This window comes from Peromyscus eremicus, chromosome 14 (genome assembly GCF_949786415.1).
Source record: "Peromyscus eremicus chromosome 14, PerEre_H2_v1, whole genome shotgun sequence".
NCBI lineage: Eukaryota > Metazoa > Chordata > Mammalia > Rodentia > Cricetidae > Peromyscus > Peromyscus eremicus.
In genome coordinates this window covers 81,090,917-81,109,102 of record NC_081430.1, presented here as the reverse complement: position 1 = coordinate 81,109,102, position 18,186 = coordinate 81,090,917, and the positions used below count along the sequence as shown (strand labels likewise).

Sequence of the window (18,186 nt, the reverse complement as noted above, 5' to 3'; positions counted from 1 at the left end):
CTCCCCCTGCTACCCTGAGCAAAAGGGCTGACCGAGCCTAACAGCTGGCTGGACTGCTCTTTCACTCCGGCATCCTCCATTTTATACACCCTATGGATGGTTTCCGATAATTGTGAAAAGATCACAGCTGACTACCCTGGATCTTAAAGGGTCTTTCAAGCCAGGGCTGCTTGAAACAGTTTGTGCCAGACTTTTGGTTATCAGAAACATTTGTGAACTCTAGGTGACCCTGCACCCATTTCCACTTTGGCCCAAGGAAGAGGAAGAGTGCTTCCCTTGGTGGAAAGACTAATTACCAATTATTGCTAAGAGGTAAAGTCGTTTGGTTCAAAACACAAGAAGCTTCAATGATTATGAATGGTGCTAAGATGCAAGATTCCGATTGGCCCAAACAAATGGCTGTGACTGGTCCAAACCCAGGGCTATATAAACAGTCTGCTCGGGCTCACTCAGTGAGTGGGCTGGGAGATGCTCTTTGGTGCTGCCTTCTCTGGTGGTGTAGCATTTGACCCCCTAAGAAGGATTCCCCATGGTGATATTTTCTTGCTTACTTTCAGTAGTGCGGACTCAGCTGGTCGCACCAACAAAGAGACATCGGAGAGTGCTGGTGACGGCAGCAGCTGCTACACAGATGAAAAGGGGGCAGTGGCCTTGGCATGGTTGTTCTACGGCTGAGGAGGAAGTGGCCACAGGCCCAGACATGGCCAGCAGTAGTGATCTTTACCGCCTAGCAGTCCATCTAGTCATCCACCTGCCTGGCTGGATGTCCTTGTCTCAATGATCTGAACAGTACCAGACACTGGCTTGCTGAGTGGCAGGTAATCCCAGCCTGACTCTCAAAAGATGTGCCAGAGGAGGCATGCATCCTGAGTCATCTCAGCAGGATGCTAGTAGCCGAGATCGGAGATCTGCTGTCGGCCATCTGCGATCTGAACACAGCCGGGAGGAAGAAGGGAAGCAGGAAGACGAGAGAGAGCAGAGAGTACCTAAAGGCTAAAAGGCTGCAAGGATCCAGGAAGAGAACCTGCAGGCCCTGTTCACCATCAGAGTTCCAGACAACCGTCCAGTCTTCAGGGCCATGGGTCTCAGCCCCGAGCTGAATGCTGTGACACTGGATGCTGTCAAGAGCCAAGGGTCCCAGTGCCTGAAGCTTGCATAGGGGTTAGAACACTCCCAGTGCTAAGGCTCCATACCTAAGAACTGAACAAAGACCCTGACGCTGGAGTACACCACTCATCACTACTTCCTGCTGCCAAACACCGAGGGAAACAAAAGCTGCCCAAGACCAGCATTTATTTGAAAGGTGTCTAAAAGTTATTATCATCCGCTTGATAGGATCCGAACTCATATAGGAGACAAGTCTCTAGGTGTTATTTAGATTATGTTTGGTCTCGAGTTATGTCTCGGTTGTTTGAATTAGATTAATTGAAGTGGGCAGCACCATTCTCTAGGCTGGGATTCTGGACTCATAAAAAGCAGAAGTGGCTGAGTATCAGCAACCATCCTCTGCTTCCTGACTACAGATGCAATGTGACCAGGTGTCCCAAGCTCCTGCCACCAGAATGCCCTGCCATGATGGGCTGGACTCTCAAACTGTGAGCCAAGATAAGCCTTTCCTTCCTTTGGTTGTCATTAATCATAGCAACAGGAAAAGTGACTAATCCTCCTTCTCCTTGACTACATGTGATCTCTATCCAAGTAGAGCAAGAAAACCTTCTGCCATCTCATTAGTGAAAAGTTCATATTGTTTTGATTCATTTAGTGACATGTTTGGGGGGGGGAAGTGAAGAAAAAGAATAGTTTATTATATATAACATATAACATGCAATATATATACAATATATTACACATATATACTTTACTTAAAGCTTATTATAATTTATTTAATCATCTCCTTTATATTAGACACAGATTTTTAATATACTTTTAATGTGGTATAGTTCATTGCTCTCATATAGGGTTTTTTTCCTTTTTCTTCTTCTTTTTTTAAAATCTTGCTGGGTTGTGGATCTTAAATGTCTCCTAAAAATTCATGTGCTGATGGCCTGGTTCCCTGTGTGAAGTGTTTAGAAGCAGAGCCCTGCGAGGTGAATGACTCAGAAAGGCTCTGACCTCATGAGTGCATTGTCTTCCTATGGATTCATAGCCTCAGAGGCCACAGTGTGGGGTAGAAGTTTAGGAGGTGGAGGTCAACTGAAAGAAGTAGGTCATTGGGATCATGCCCCCAAAGGGTGTCTTTTATCTGGGGTCTTCTCTCCTTACTCCCTAGCTTACTCCTGGCCACTGTGAGGCAAGCAGTTTGGCTCTGCCATGCTCAGCTCGCTTACCATAGGCTCAAAACAACAGAAGCAATGGATGGGAACTTCTGAGGCTGTGAACTAAACCTTTAATCCTCTTAACTTGATTTCCTCAAGCATTTTGTCACAGCAACAGAATGCTGACGTACACACATCCTCTGCCCTATCTATTTGTAAATCGTATCCGCAACTAGAATAATTTGGCCCAAAGATATGAACATTTTTATAATTACTAATCCACAATAATCCCCCCCCCCATAAATATGGCTAGCTGTGGGCCACCAGTTTCCTCTACCACAGCAAACCCACAGCCACTGTCTCCACCACTAAACTGCAAAGGGGAAATAAGGTTAACTAACTTAACCATATTAATGCTGAAAATATAAAGACATTACACTGAGGTGCCATTGCTACATGAAGTGTGGTCCATCAGCAGCAACACAGGTATCCTCTTCAAGTTGTCGTGAATGCAGATTCTTAGACCCTGGGTTCTACTGAGTCAGAGTCTTCATTTAATAAGGTTCCCAGGTGACTTGTATGCACATGGAAGTTTTAAAAATCGGATCAGTTTTCTGAAGAGGACAGGATTTACCGTGTTTTATTCATTAAGCCATCATGAAGGAGGGGCTGGGGAGATGAATGGGGGGTCAGCGGGTAATGTGCTTTCTGTGCGAACATGAGGACCTGAGTTTAGATCCCCTGGCACCCACATACAAAGACGGGCGCGATGGCTCCTGCCTGTAATCCCAGTGCTGAGATGGAGACAGGATGATACCTGGAGTTGACTGGCCAGCCAGTCTTGGTGAGCTCTAGGTCCAGTGAGTAACCTTGTCTCAACACGTAGGGTGGAGGATGACATTAACCTTTGGCCTTCATGTACACACACACACACACACACACACACACACACACACACATGCACACATACACACACACGCACACATACACACACACACACATACACACACACACACACACACACAACCTAGAATCGCTGGGAAGAGAATCTCAATGAGCAGTTGTCTAGATCAGACTGGCCTGTGGGGAACTGTCTTGATTACATTAATTGAGGCAGGAAAACCCATCTGTTGTGGGCAGCCCCATTCTCTGGGTTTGGGTCCTGAACCATATAAGAGCGAATGGAGTAGTAGGTATGAGTGCATTCATCTTCTCTGCTCTTGACTGTGGATGTGACCAGCCAGCTGCTTCAAGTTTGCTTGAATTGCTGGTAATGACGGGGATGATGGACTATAACCTGCAATTGTAGGCTGAGTAAACCATTTCCCTCTTAAAGTCACCTTTGCCAGGGTGTTTGATCACATCAATAGGAAAGGACCCACGCACATGAACCTGCACACAGATGGACATGTACCCATGTATGCACCACACATACACGCATGCACACACGTGCACATGCACACACACCATAACGAACGAAACTGCTAATTCTGGTTTTAAAGATGGCTGTCGATTTCCTGACACCTAAGAGCCTCCTTGTCCATCAATGCTCTACATTGGAAGGCCTGTGTTTTAGTTCTTGGGTGGATCATTTATCTGATCTTTATCAAGTCCTCACTATGGTATGGTATATAATGACCTTGTTGACTACTCGAGACCACTGTGATAAAAAAAAAAGCAGGAAAATATTTCCAAAGGCTCTTGAGCATCTTCTGCAGACACAGAATACACAACGGGAGACACCATGCACAGTGGGGGTGCACCATCGCCTGTCCGGTGAGCCTCCTTTGAGGTTTGCATCCTGACAGGCCAGGATTCATCTGAAAGAGATTTACCATGTGGCAAGAATAATGGACAGGGAAAGTGTGCTCAGGAAGGACCCCTGAAGGCAGAAGCAGAATGAATGAGTGCCCGCAACTGGGAGCCACTCCTTGGTCACTTGGGCTAATTTATCCATCCTGAAAGAAATGAGATTGATGTCACAAATTACCACAGACTTAGTGGCTTCAGTGTGGACTCAGCTCTGGAGGCTAAAAGTCTGGAATCAGGGGTTCTGCAGGACTGCATTCCCTTCCAAGGGTCCTGAGGGGAATCATTCTTGCTTATGGAACCTTCTAGTGGCTTCAGGCAGTCCAGTCCTCGCTTGTGGCTGCAGTACTCCGGTCTCTGTCTCTAGTAGCCTCCTCCTGTGTCTGCAATGTGACCTCTCTTCTCATGTCATCCTATCACTTCCTCCTTGTTTTAAAGTTCTCATTCTCCCCTCCTCTCCCCTCCCCTCCTCTTTCCTCTCCTCTCCTGCCCTCTCTTCTCCTCCCTTCTCCTCTCCTCCACTCGCCTCTCCTCCCCTCCTCTTCCCTCTTCTCCCCTCCCCTCCTCTCCCTTCCCCTCCTCACCTCTCCTCTCTCCCTTCCCCACTCTCCCCTTTCCTTCTTTTCCTTATACTAATATTTATCTTTGGGCTTAAGGTTCTTCTGGACAATTCATCTCAAGATCTCAAAAAAGAAATTATGATTTGAAAATTTCACACTTGGATACAACGCTCAAAAACACCCCCATTCCTTCGCTTTCCGCGCCTTCCATTTCCCATCTCCTTTCACACTCCTAAGGTCATGTGCTCTTTCTTCATAATCCACTGAGTCCACTTAGGGCTGCCGGTATGTGGATGGGTGCAGGGCCATCCTCCAGAGCACGGGCAACCCACCAGGACCACTTCATCACATCTGCAGTGATGCTTTCCCCACAGAAGACCACACTTAAAGGTTCTATAGGTCAAGACCTGGACATATCTCTTTGGGGAGATGGGGTGGAACTATTCAATCCCCTAGCAAGAGACGTGTGAACAGTAGTGGAGTTGTAGGGGACAATACTGGGCCATTGGATGGCTTCAGATTAGCACAGACAAGCCATCAGCAAAACCCCTAAATTCTGTTCAAGGGGTTAGGATGACAGGTCCTGTTAAGGTGGGCTGCTGCGGAATATTTGTACACTGTGTGCAGATGCGTTGCTGTGATTGGTGTAATAAAAAGCTAGACAGGAGGGATAGGTGGGACTTCAGGCAGAGAGAAAAGAAGAGGAAGAGAGGATCGAGATGGGCAGGAGTTGAGAGCCAGACACAGAGGAAGCAGGACATGCAGGAGGAGAGGTAAAAGCCATGATTTATGTGGCAGCACAAAGATGAATAGAAATGGGTTAATTTAAGTTATAAGAGCTAGTTAGAAACAAGCCTAAGCTAAGGCCGAGCTTTCATAATTAATAAGAAGTCTCTCTCATTATTTGGGAGTTGGCTGGCAGGATGTTAGTGTTCCTAAGTATCACAGGCATGAGGAGATACTGGGAGCTTCTCTGACTATGAGATACTTGAGTATCCATGGTGGTATCCCAAAATATGAGATGATGCAAACAGTTCACGGGGCTCCTTTCCTTCACCTATGACCTCTCTGTCCTTCCAGGATATCTGTCCTGGCTAATGATAGGATGTCTGTCTCAATTGGCTTTGTATCTCAAAGAAAAGACATCTGCTTGACAGCCCAAGACAAAAGTGAGACCTCCTTATCTAGCTAAATTACAATTGGGGGATTTTTTTTTAAAAGCTAGAAGTAGACTTTCCTGAAGTAGAATGTGGGATTGGAGGAAGAAAGTTTCCTGTTCCTCTCTCCTCTACCCTTCTCAGGTTTCTGAGAGTTGGGCTGGGCTTTTCCAACTTGAAAGGAGGCATCCAACTTCATAGGTCACGGCCCGGAGCTAAGTCTCCAGGTGGAGCCCTAAATGAGAATAGAGGAAACATCAAGAGAGGGAGAAAGTCCCAGGAAAGGCTGGGAGGAGAACTCAGGGAACCCTTGGGCATCCAGAATGACCTACAGGGTGAGGCTGCCTGTCTGACGGCACACAACCATCAACTTAGACAGTTGTCTAGACACAGCCTTCAGCAGTAGAATCTCAGAGGGCCAGGCAGTAACTAAGGACTTTGAGGACCTAAGCCAGAATCACATAGGTTCTTAGAGATATTTTAGAGAAGATTGGGAATGGGTGTATCTTCAGAGAAGTGGGCGGAGAAGGGCTGGAGAGACTGAATGTTGATGCTGGTCCAAGACAATGGGGCTGAGCGCATAAGGCAGGGTTTTGTAACAGTAGGCGTGAATGGAACCGTTCCCCAGAGAGGGTCCAGACAGGCAACAGGGTAGACTGCAGAGGAACACATGGGAGAAGTGTAGGGACTTCTCCACTGAAAACCCTAGCAATCTGAATCTGAATCAAGACAAAGACTAAAGTTTAATGCCACAGTGACAGTGATGGTTGGAAATGGTCATGAGGGAAATTTATTCTACTGACAAAGGAAATGCATTTTTTTTTTAATTTTATGTAAGTGAAGTTGACTAGAGCTGTCATAAGGGATCAGGAAATAATATGAGATCCAGCGTTATGTTTCATGGGATCTATTGAATTGTCAGAAGCAGCCATGTATGTCTACCAGAGGAAAAGATGCTTAGCGATGTGGGGATGTTAAAGATGGTGAGGGTGTAGAGAATCTTAGAGGGAAGGAGACATTAGAGTTGTGTATTTGTTCTTAATAATACTGCAATAAATTACCCCAAACTCAGTAGCATAAAATAACATCCATTTATTAGCCTAGTTTTGAGGGCCAGAGTCAGGAATGGGTCTCACTAAGTTGGAATTGGTGTTAGTTGGGTAGCCAATTTGATGTGGGGGAAATGCTAGGGAAGAAGCCATCTTCTTACCTGATCCAGCTTCTAGGGACTTCCCACTTGCCTTGGCTTCTGGTCCTTTCCATCTCCAAAGTCATCAATGGCTGAGCGAATCTTTTGAGTGACTCTTTCTATGTCTCATCTCATGGACACTGACTCTTCTGGCTGTTTTGTCTGTCTTTTAAGCACACTTATGATGACATCTGGCCCACCCACATGATGAGGATAACGTATGTATTTTAAAGTGTACTTAGTGGCGGCCTTAACAGCAGCTGCATTCTTAGCTTTCTTTGCCATACAGCATAACTTAACTTCAGGCATTAGGATGCGCTCATCTCTGAGAGACCATTAGTCTGCCTACCACAGTTGTCACTTTAGAGGAACTGCTGCAGAAGGCACAGTCACCTACAGAAAGATGTGGATGTTGGCATTCAGGCCTTGGGAATGGTGGCCACATGCCATACTTTATTGCCATTGTCACAGTCCATGCCAACAAACCCGGTGTTCAAGAATCAATGCTCCCCCTTGTCTTGCCTGCCACCCCACTACATGGGAAAGACTGAGTCAGAAACATGCCCCCTCTCCCTCCCCACCCCCCTCTGGCATGGATTTTGTGCTGGTTAATTTATGCCAACTTGACTCAAGCTGGAGTCATCTGGTAAGAGGGAACCTCAATTGAAAATAATTCCTCTGTAAGATGGGGCTGTAGGCAAGCTTGTAGGACATTTTCTTAATTAGTGATTAAAGCAGGAGGGCCCAGCTCATTGTGGGTGGTACCACCCCTGGGCTGGTGGTCCAGGGTGCTATAAGAAAGCAGGCTGAGCAAGCCATGAGGAACAAGGCAGTAAATAAGCAGCACCACTCCATGGCCTCTGCATCAGCTCCTGCCTCTAGGTCCCTGCCTTGCTGGAGTTCCTACCTCCACTTCCTTTGATGATGTACTATAATGTGGAAGTGTAAGCAAAACAAACCCTTTCCCCCCAAGTCATGGTGTCTCATCACAGCAACAGAAACCCTAACTAGGACAGATTCATTGTACATTGTGATAGGTTTCAGAGGGAAATCTTCATACAAGCATTTTGTATTTTGAATATACTCACCTCTCCCTTCTCTGTTCTTACTCCTATTAACTCCTCAGACTATACTGTATAGTATGTAATATATACTACACACACACATTTTTTTATATTTATGTAAAATTTAGGATCCACAAATGAGAGAAAACGTGATGCTTGTCTTTCGGAGTCTGACTTATTTTGCTTAGCGTGGTGCTCTCCGGAGTAATGTGCATTTTCACGGACACTCGTATCGGTGATTTCTGTGATTTTCACCGTCTATTGCTTCAGTTGCTCTCTTGTTTTCTGTAGGTGCTGATGCCAGAGACAGTGAGAAAGGGCTCATTGCTAAGACAAGGTGAGAGAATCCTGTGTCTCAGGCAGACAGGGAAGGTCATTAGCCTCTCTCCTCTTCTGCTTCTCCACCTCATCAGACTGCCACAAGACCTGAGCTCTATGCCTGTGGCTGCCCTTCTTTCTCTCTTGTCTCCCATCTGTGCTGGAGGGGCCTTATTCTTGGGAGCTAGAGTTTCCAAGACGAGGATGCAGGAAGAAAATAAAGCATTGACCATCTATCTACATGGGATAAAATCTAAGCTTAATGCAGAGACTGAAGGCTCGGGACTTGCTTCCTGATGATCCAATGCCATTTCCAAGTTGTAAAAGGAGGTACAAAGTGAGGCAGAGACATTGGCTAGGAAGACAGTGAATTAAAAATTGAGCTGTGTTGAACCTTGGACCCGGTCTCTTGGAAACCTACGAGATGACGATAGGGAACCTAGGCAGTGAGATGGTCTCCAAAATGGGCGAGAGCAGACAACAAATGGTGTCTCTGGCAACTTGCTGGGATCTATTCAGCTGAGGAGTGCATCCTGACATGTACACAGGGATACCAAGCATTGCCATGGTTCTGCTTGGAAGCCTTGCTCCTGGCCACTGTTGATTTATTCAGGGCCAGCTACCTGCCCTGGGTGGGGCTGATGTGTTTTCTCTGAAGCTGCAGGGAATGGAGCTTATCACATTCTAGCACATGTCGATCATAAGAGATCCCAAGGCTTCACACACAGAAAGGGAACAGGGCCAATACTGCCTGAGGACTCTGAGAGACACTCAAGGTCCTGGCCCTTCCTGAGCTTATGTAGCATGGCTGCCAGCCCCATGCCTAACTCTGAAACACCTCTTTGTATTCTGGGATTTAATATATTCTCCTTTTTGCTGAACCCAAGTAGAAATTGTAATTGATTTGCTTTGACACCTAACAAATATCCTTGGGATGGGGATGAAGGAGATGGGCATCTGAAGATCAAGTTCAACAAGGCCGCCGTTTTCAGCTTTGATGGGAGAGGCACTCAGTGCCCCAGAACACGTGCTTCCTGGTGGTATACAGATCACAAGATGAATGGACTTGGCTCGGGAGACCCAAGACAAAGACCCATTCCAGGCAGGCAATGAAGGAGATAACCACGGTCAAGATGTAGTACTATTTGTGTCCAAAGTCAATACCAATGACCACAGAAAGACTTGGGGACCGGCATCAAAAACAAAGAGGGGAATAAAACCAGAGGCATAAAAGGGGCTTTGTAGGATGCCTGGTGCAGTTGCACACAAGCAGCGCTGGTCCATAAGTACACGGCTGTGACAGGCACAAAGGCAGAAGCAGAGGAATTGGGAAATAGAAAGTAAATAAGGGAAGTCTGTTAGGAACGACACTTGTCACTCAGCAGTTTAAAAATTCTCGGCCCCTTACTCCTTACTCCTCATGAGTGTCTTGTTTTCTGATTTTCAAATGGCAAATTCTCCCACCATCAGAAAAGGTTAATCTACTGAGTTCTGGCGAAGACGCTGCCTGCCCTTGCTAGAGGCCATGGACTGGCTCTTGGGGGAGGGTGTGGGGCTGGTTAATTTGTCTGTATTTCTGCCTCATCTTCACAAGTAGGTGCTGTCAGGGTGGACCCTCTGTGGTCAGTGTGTTCTTTAGGGCAGTATTCACCGCCCACTGAAGTCACCAGACCCCACCACATCATAGGACAGTGCTGGCACAGAGCCAGATGTAAAGGCATCGCCTTTACCTTTTTTCTTTGTCGAGAAAGACTCTCATGAATCACAAGCTGATCCTGACTCACTGTGTAGCTGAGAATGACCATAAACCTTTGATCTTCCTTCCTCTATCTCTTGGGTGCTAGGGTTACAGGTGTGCACCGTGATACCTGGTCTATGGGGCTTGAACCCCGGGCTTCATCTATGCTAGGCAAGCTCTCTACCAGCTGAGCTACATCCATGGAGAGCTCTGAAAAATCACTTCCTAAGTGTACTCACTGTTCCAGAGAATGAAGTAGATACTGACTCAGGTTGTAATTACGGCCCACCTTGATATATTTGGAGAGGAAGAACATAATGAAAAGGACTTCAGAAAATACCTAGTCTACCCACTTGGAAAGGCTTGGAGGCAAGTTTTAGATTCCGTCCTTTCTTCCTCAACAAAAAGACTCATAATTTCCTCATATATTATGTGAGATAGTACACCCCAAAAATTAATAAGATAAGCTGGAGAAAGAACAGATTCTGTCTATCACAGTGAAACAATACACGGGAAGGGGTTCCTAGAGCCCAGTGCACACATGTGGATTTTGGCTTATAAAGCAGAGACATTGAAAAGGCACTGACATTGGTAATTGCTACGGAAAAAGGTATGGCCCGCAGCTGTGGACGGCATTACTGCAGAGAAAACCAGGTGTGGAACCTGAAGTGCCGTGTGGGTGTCTTTTGTCCCCACTTCAGAAATACACTAAAATGTGTTAAAGTATTTGTATAGTCAGAGCCTGCGAAAGAGCAGGAAAGCCAGAAAGCCCATGCACAAGGGATATGGAGGGGTCACACTTGCTCCTTTGTTTGGGTGTGTGCAGTTTCTAAACAGTGATGTTTAAAAGGAAAGTGGGGCAGAAAGGATCTGATGGGAGAGGAGACAGGGTACAGAACCCCTTTGCAGTCAGGGAGGAAGGAGGTAATCTTTTCCAGGTGGCAGAAGGTAGGTAGGAGAGAGACTGGGAAGAACCCCCTCACTTCAGGCCACCCAGAGATGAAGTATTCAGGGGGGAAACGGGTTTAGTGAAGAAGACGTTAGTCCCTCAGAAAGGAGAGTGTATGCTGGCCACATCTCCTGACCCCTTTTCTTCCACAGACTACAGATTCCAGACCTCGGTCTGGAGAGGGTGACCTTGGCTATAAGGTGACTTCTTACTATTTATTTTCTACCAATTAAGATGGGCTGGGAGAGAGGAGGTACAAGGACCACACCGTTTCTCAAACCACATGAAAGCAAAGTTGTAATGACTTCTTTTCTCCCTCCCCTGAATTTATCATTAGACATTAAGTTCACAGACTTCTCTCACCCTAGCAGGTTTTTAATAGAGCCTTAGGGTATCCCGTTCCTTGCTGTCTTATCGCATTTCATTAATTACATTTCATGATCACCGAGGGCCAGAGGCAGAGGAGGAAGCAGCATCCAATTTTAGGGAGCAGCAGCAATCGCAGAGATGGGCAAGCAAGATGATGTTTAAAAAAAAAAAATCAATTTAGCAGTCAGCTGTGACACACAGCGACTTCCAGTAACGGAGTGAGGGTGAGCTGAGTAGAGCAGCAGCAGATATAAAATGAAACAACTTGATCTATCTGTGTGCAGGTGCTGTGTCGGGACCAGAGGCAGTACCTCGGGATACTGCGGTGTCCCACAGCATTGCTAGGCTTGGAGGGAAGTCTATGGGGGGAGAGCTCAGAGATGCCAGGCAACTGGAAACAGAGATGTATAGAGTTCTATGTTCTCAAAGATGTTGCTAGTGCCGGAAGGCTTGGGGGGGGGTGTGTGTGTGTGTGGATTAGCATGAAGATGCACTTGGGACTCTTGTAAAGAGGAGGGAGACCTCATTTCTTTGGCAAATTCATCTCTCTGGAGAAGTGACCACAGAGTCTATTACAGTTTGGATCGTAAATGCTCTCCGAAGCTATGTGCATGAAAGGCTTGGTCAGCAGCCTGTGGGGGGTGGTAGGACCTTTGAGAGGTAGAGCCTAGTGGAACGAACCAAGGTGGCTGGGATTGTGCCCTCGAAGGAGACATTGGAACTTCTGCTCTTCTTCTCCTCTCCTCTCCTCACCCCTCCCCTCCCATCCTCCTGCTCCCTCCCCATTCACATCTACCAGCTTTGCTTCACTATGTCCTTCCCACTTGATATTCTATCTTGGCACAGGCCCAAAACTGATGGCCCAAATGAACATGGATCGAAAGCTCTGAACTATGAGCTCAAATACAATTTCCTCCTTCTAAGTTGATTCGTTTTAGTATTTTGTTACAGTAATAGGCAGGTGACCAACACAAGGGTCTCTTCAGCATCTCCAGGTGAAAAAACACACTTCTTGCCTCAAAATTCATTGTCATTAAGAAAAACATGGCTCATAGGAAAGAGCTTTTTTGCCCTGGCTTAGGATCAAGCCATTGTGATTTGACTTTCTGGTGGTAGTAAATTGATTTTAAAAACAGACTGTGGTACACTAGCCTTTTAGTCTAGTCTTTAAGCTTGTGACTCTGTTTCTGCTTTTTTCTTGTATTCTTGCTTCTGTGTGAGTGATATCAAAGTAGTCTGTTTGAGGATGAGAGTCCATGTAAAAGGCAGTACAGCTGTCCTTGTCGAGGCCATTCTGCATAGTCAGAAGCCACATACACAAGACACAACCCAGATCAGCAGAGCTACCTACCCTGTCTGCAGTAGCAAGTGGACAAGCGGCTTAGCCCATGCAACCAGCTGGCAACAGACATGTGAGAAAAAGTAAATGCCCATTGAGTAATACCCTCGTATATAGTTTTGCTTCCAGCAACTTCAGTTACCCATGATAAGCCACAGTCTGGAAATATTAAGTAGAAAATTCCAGGAACAAATAATTCATAAGTTTTCAAATTACATGCTGACCTGATCAGTGTGATAAAATCTCCACCTGAGACATGAATTTTGCCCAGTGTTTCCATGCTATATATACTGCCTTCCCATAAGTCACTTAATTGCGGCATGTGTTATCAGATTCACTGTTGTGGAATTGCAGTGCTGGTGTTCAGCTATCCCTTATTTTACTGAATACTGCCTCAAGTTGCACAGAGTGGTGATGCAGGAAATCCACACCAAAGAAAAGCTGCAAAGCACTTCCTTTGCATGCGTATGTGAAAGTTCCAAAAGAGGTTGCATTTGCCTTGTTGTTATGATTGTTTATGATTGTCTATGATTGTCTTATTCTATTGTTAGTTATTATTAGTCTCCTAGGTAAGTAGGCATAGGAGAAAATGCATAGTGTATGCAGCATTTGGCAGTATTTGACCAGCCGTGGGAAGATCATATTTCCTGTGGGCAGAGGGAAGCGACTGCAGTTTTCAGCCTCTGAGTTTGGAGGTTGTTTGTCAGCCACAGCTGACTGATATGCCCTGTCTCTTGCAGCTTGGGAAGAGATGATACATCTTTGGAGAGGAGGATATTACTAAAACAACCGTATTGATGGGAACAAGAAAGCAAACCATTGGGCAGTGGTGGTGCACGTCTTTAATCCCAGCACTTGGGAGACAGAGCAGAGGCCGGTGGATCTCTGAGTTTGAGGGTAGCCTGGTCTATGGAGTAAATTCCAGGACAGCCAGGGCCACACAGAGAAACCTTGTCTCAAAAAGCCAAACCAAGCCAAACCAACCCAAAAAACCAAACCCCGAAACAACAACAAACAAACAAAAAACACCCCCCCCCAAAAAAAAAAAACTCAACATGTAAAAAATTTGAACCAGAGACTCAAAACCCAGTACTTTAGGGCCATTTTGTAGGAAGCCATGTGTGGCATCTCCTGAGATCAGAGACTTAATCTAAAGGACTACTTTAAAAGCAAAATGCAAATACACTGACTTGAATTATCCAGAAAAATGAGCCGAAGAAAGGCCGTGTTCTTCCTTTAGGAGGCAAGTTTGTGAGCCATATTCAAGGGAGATGATCACTTTAAATAGTTAAGATAAAAATTGCTGTGTTGATGGGTATTTATCTGGAAAGTTAATTTGTATATACGGGGACTGTTATTTCCAAATCGAGAACAGGGTTACACATTTAAGAAGTGCAAGAAGCAGCCTGGGAGACACCGATGCCGACAGGTCAGGGACATTCAGACACTGGTGGGGACCATAGGCAGACTATTTGAAACTGAAACGAACTGAGAAAATCTAAAGAGCCAGTCCCCTCATCCATGACCCCTCCCTCCCGGAAGACAAGAAGCTGAACAGAGCGTATGCGAGGTAGAAAGGCGGAACTGTACAGGCTATGAGCGTCAGCGCTAGCCTGGGGCAGCCTGTGGGGCTGTCTGAATGAGAGTCAGAGAAAGGACACACACACAGAGGGAGAGAGTGTGGGAAGATTGTATTAACACAACACTGTCATCTTCAAGGCCAGCCTCCCTCCTCCTTGGAGAACCATGCATCCAGTTCATTGCATCTCCTACACCTGAATTTTGCTCCTGTCAAAAGTACTGTAAATCACCACACTGGAAAATGACTAGGTCCTTCCTAGTCACTGCGGAGGGAACTGAGTGCCAAGGACTGGAGCCAGGCCTTGAGTGTGCGCTCACTCATTAACCCCCTTGGTTTAACCACCACCGCTATCTCCTCTTCCAAAGAAGTGAGAGCAGAGAGAGATGGAGCATCTTGCTTCGCTGAGAACACAGGGAATGGCCAAGGCAGGGGATGCCAACCTCTACAGCAGGCTCCAGACACCCCTGACTGCTATGCTCCTTTGCACTTGGCTGCAGGTTTTAGCCCCACCCCAATTCTTGCTTTTTCGGAACTGGGTCACCTATACCACCAGCAACAGCTTCTCACCTCTTGGGTTCTTAGGCAACTAAGTGAAAAAAAATGGCAGGGACCTTTCCCCAGGGGGGCACGATTCTAATTACCACTTGTCACCTGGAGCAGGCTCAGGGAAACCAGATCCAGAATGGGACTGTGTGGCTCACCTGAGAGAGCTCAGTTTTCACCTCTGGCCAGCTGCCAGTGCTACCTCTCTGGCCCCTCCCGGTAGAGCGCGGCAGCTGACAGGCCAGGCTTGGGTGGCTTTATCTCCAGCAAGCAGCCGGCTGCTCTCCCTCTGCTCTCTCTGGGAGTTTCCTTGTGGCTTTCATGAAAGCCCTCCCGTAGCATGGAAGAGTTGTCAGTTATTGCTGCCTGGGATAAAATCCAGCCACTGTTGGGGTTGGACCCCTAGAAGTTTCTATCTGGGGAGCTGTGGTTGGAATAAGCCCTCAGGTGAGCGCCTCTCAAGTGTAATTAGACGTGCCAGCTGGGGCTCCTTCCAGACAGCCAGTAAACAAACAGAGGGACCTGCCAGACTCTCTTCCTTTTCTCCATATCACCTACCTCATCCTGAGTGGTCTCTCAAGATGACTGGTTCAGGCTTCTCCCCACACTCCAAAGATAAGACAAAGGGAGTTCTCAGGCCTGTGCAGCTACAAGGGCATCACCAGAGCCCTAGACACTAGATTAGACCACTTGAAGCTCAAAGTGCAGCTGGCTTGGTTCTCCTCTGGAACCACTGAGTCCACACCTAGGACTGGGGGTTTGGGGATTTCTGTTGCTTAGCTCTCCGTTCTGGCCTCAGGACACTGGCCTTGGGCATGTGAATCCGACGAAAGATGCTCTGAGAACACTCTCTCCTCTGAGCCCTTCCAAGCCAGACATTTCCATGCATACAGACACTGAACCATGCCCAGTCAGCCATTTCTGTGCCTTGGCATTCCTCACCGCCCATGGCACAGGAAAGCTGAGACCACTTCAGCTGCTTTGCTCTTGGGCACTCTTTGGGAGGGGGCAAAGGTAACCTCACTGAGAAGGAATAAGTACTTTCAGAGCCCGGTGAGCTGGCCAGAAGTCCCTCATTTTGGCAGTGGAGATGGGAAGTGAGTCTGTAGCCTGCAGCTGGCCAGACCTGGGACTTCAGAGTAATTGCTATTGATGTTGTGGGAGCTTCAGCTGCTGGTACCATCAGAGGCATTTATGCATTAGAGAGCACAGGAACACCGTCTTTCTCAATGGGGTTGATTTGATTTTGCTGTCCCCTTACACATTTGGCAATGCCCTGAGACACTGTTGGTTGTCACAATGGTGAGGTGGCACTACTGGCCTCTAGTGGACAGAAGTTACGAATACTGTTTTATCTTAGATTGCACAGGACATTAAAAATGCAACAAACACTTGTCTGGCCCAGAATGTCAATAACTAACTCCATTTTTAAGAACACCAACAGGATAGAGAGATGGCTCAGCTGTTAAGAACATACACTACTGTGTGTGTAGAGAACCCCAATTGGCTGTCTAGCACCCACACCGGGCAGCTAACAACCACCTGTACTTCTAGCTCCAGGGAATCCAATGTTTTCTTCTAGCTTCTGCAGACAGCTGCACACACATTCATATTTCCTCATACACACAGACACTCACAATTAAAAATTTAAAAAAATCTTTATGAATACAAATAGACTGGACCTGGGGCGGGAGGGGGGGATCCCAGTTCCTCAGGAGGCCGAGCCAGGAAGATTCTGAGTTCAAGGCCTGCCTGAACTATAGAGAGAGTTCAAAGACATCCCAGGTAACTTAATGAGATCCTCATCTCAAAAAAAAAAAAAGTAAACAGAGATCTTGAGATATAGGTTAGTAGTAGATCGCTTGCCTATAGTTTGTGAGATTCACATCCTAATACCAGAATAACAACAAATCTGTAAGAGTACATAGATACACATACAAGACACATACAAGTAGACATATAAGATGCCATAAGCCCAAACCCACAATGTCCTTGGTGTTCTTTGGATTTGGGGTTGGGGTTTTCTAAGTTCCCATCTGTCATTATTTATTCAGAAAGAAGATGCAGCTTAACCCAGGGGCCAGCAGAGAGAGCCTTAGTGGTAGGTCACACAGCCAGTACCCTGTATGATCTAAACTTAAAGGACTCAATTTACCCAATATGCAATACATACTAAGGCCTGACTTACACCCTGGATCCCTTCCGAAATTGGGCGGTGCTTTAACAGCAGCCTATGGATGAACAAGTGTTAAGTTCTGGCTGCCTGATTAGATTTATTCCATACAGAATCCCCAGGTGGTCTCTTTACTGAAGTGTTCAAAAACAGATCATTTAGTTGATAAAATCGAATCTCCCACGTGGTAACGGAGCAGAACCAGCTACCAGTGTGGAGGCACAGCACAGGATCTGCTGCAGAAGCCAGGCCGCAGGGGCCAGCTATTTTGTGTACAGTTGACTCAGTGCTGTCCAGTGGTTGATGGTATGTGGAGGAGGAATGCTTCTCAGGGATCTAGTCCTCTGCTGTTTATGTGGCCAGTACCTCAAAGGGCACACATAACGTCTTTCCCCTATAAAATGAATCTGGGCATTTAATAGCTGAAATGGGTGTGATTCCATTTGAACCAAAGGACTGAAGACAAAGGCCCATGATGGAGATTTTAAAGGCATTCTTCCCTGATTGACAAGGTCCAATGGCGGAAGCTTAAGCAAGAGAGCATGTCTTGCTTAAGGGAGGCTATCTTAGCTACGCTCACACAGGACTGGGTTTTTACACATCAGATTTAAGGGGTATCTACAGCCCAACTCTTGAAGCTGAACACACTTGTTAAGAAGGACCCTGTGACATTCCCTTTATAAAATAAGCACATGGCAATACCATTGGGGGCAGCATACCTTTCGGCCACTTTGGACATTTTCAAACAATGTCTGTCAATCTGTGCGTTCAAAAACGTTATCTGGCGGAAAGAGAGAACATGGGTGCTGAGGCCAAAACAGAACTTGACTTTCCTTCATCCCACCAACCCAAATCCTGCAGTCACACCAAGGTCTAATCACCTCCTCAGACAACACTCCCCCCCACCCCCATCCTCCCATAGCTGGAACTCCTACAACCAATTTGCCCTTTTGGAAATCCCTGCCACACTGAAGATTCGAATGCAATTTAGCTTGTGTCTAATTTTCACCTGTTCATAACTATCATTTAATCTTTACTCCCCCCACCCCAAAATTATTCACTCAAAAGACAGCATGCAGTCTCCAAAGCTTGGCAACAGACAATATGTATACTATAAAAATCTTTGTTTGCACTAAGCCCC

At 46.4% G+C, this 18,186-nt stretch overlaps 1 protein-coding gene across 3 annotated transcripts in view; it reads right to left on the bottom strand.

The window, feature by feature from the left end:
* The window catches only part of Rgs6 (regulator of G protein signaling 6), a 515,794-nt gene that overhangs the window by 69,026 nt on the left and 428,582 nt on the right, over nt 1-18,186 (bottom strand). For all 3 annotated transcript variants that reach the window (XM_059279351.1, XM_059279350.1, XM_059279349.1), the window contains exon 11: nt 17,765-17,826. In XM_059279351.1, coding sequence (XP_059135334.1) covers nt 17,765-17,826 — 62 coding nt within the window. The remainder of the gene's footprint in view (nt 1-17,764; nt 17,827-18,186) is intronic.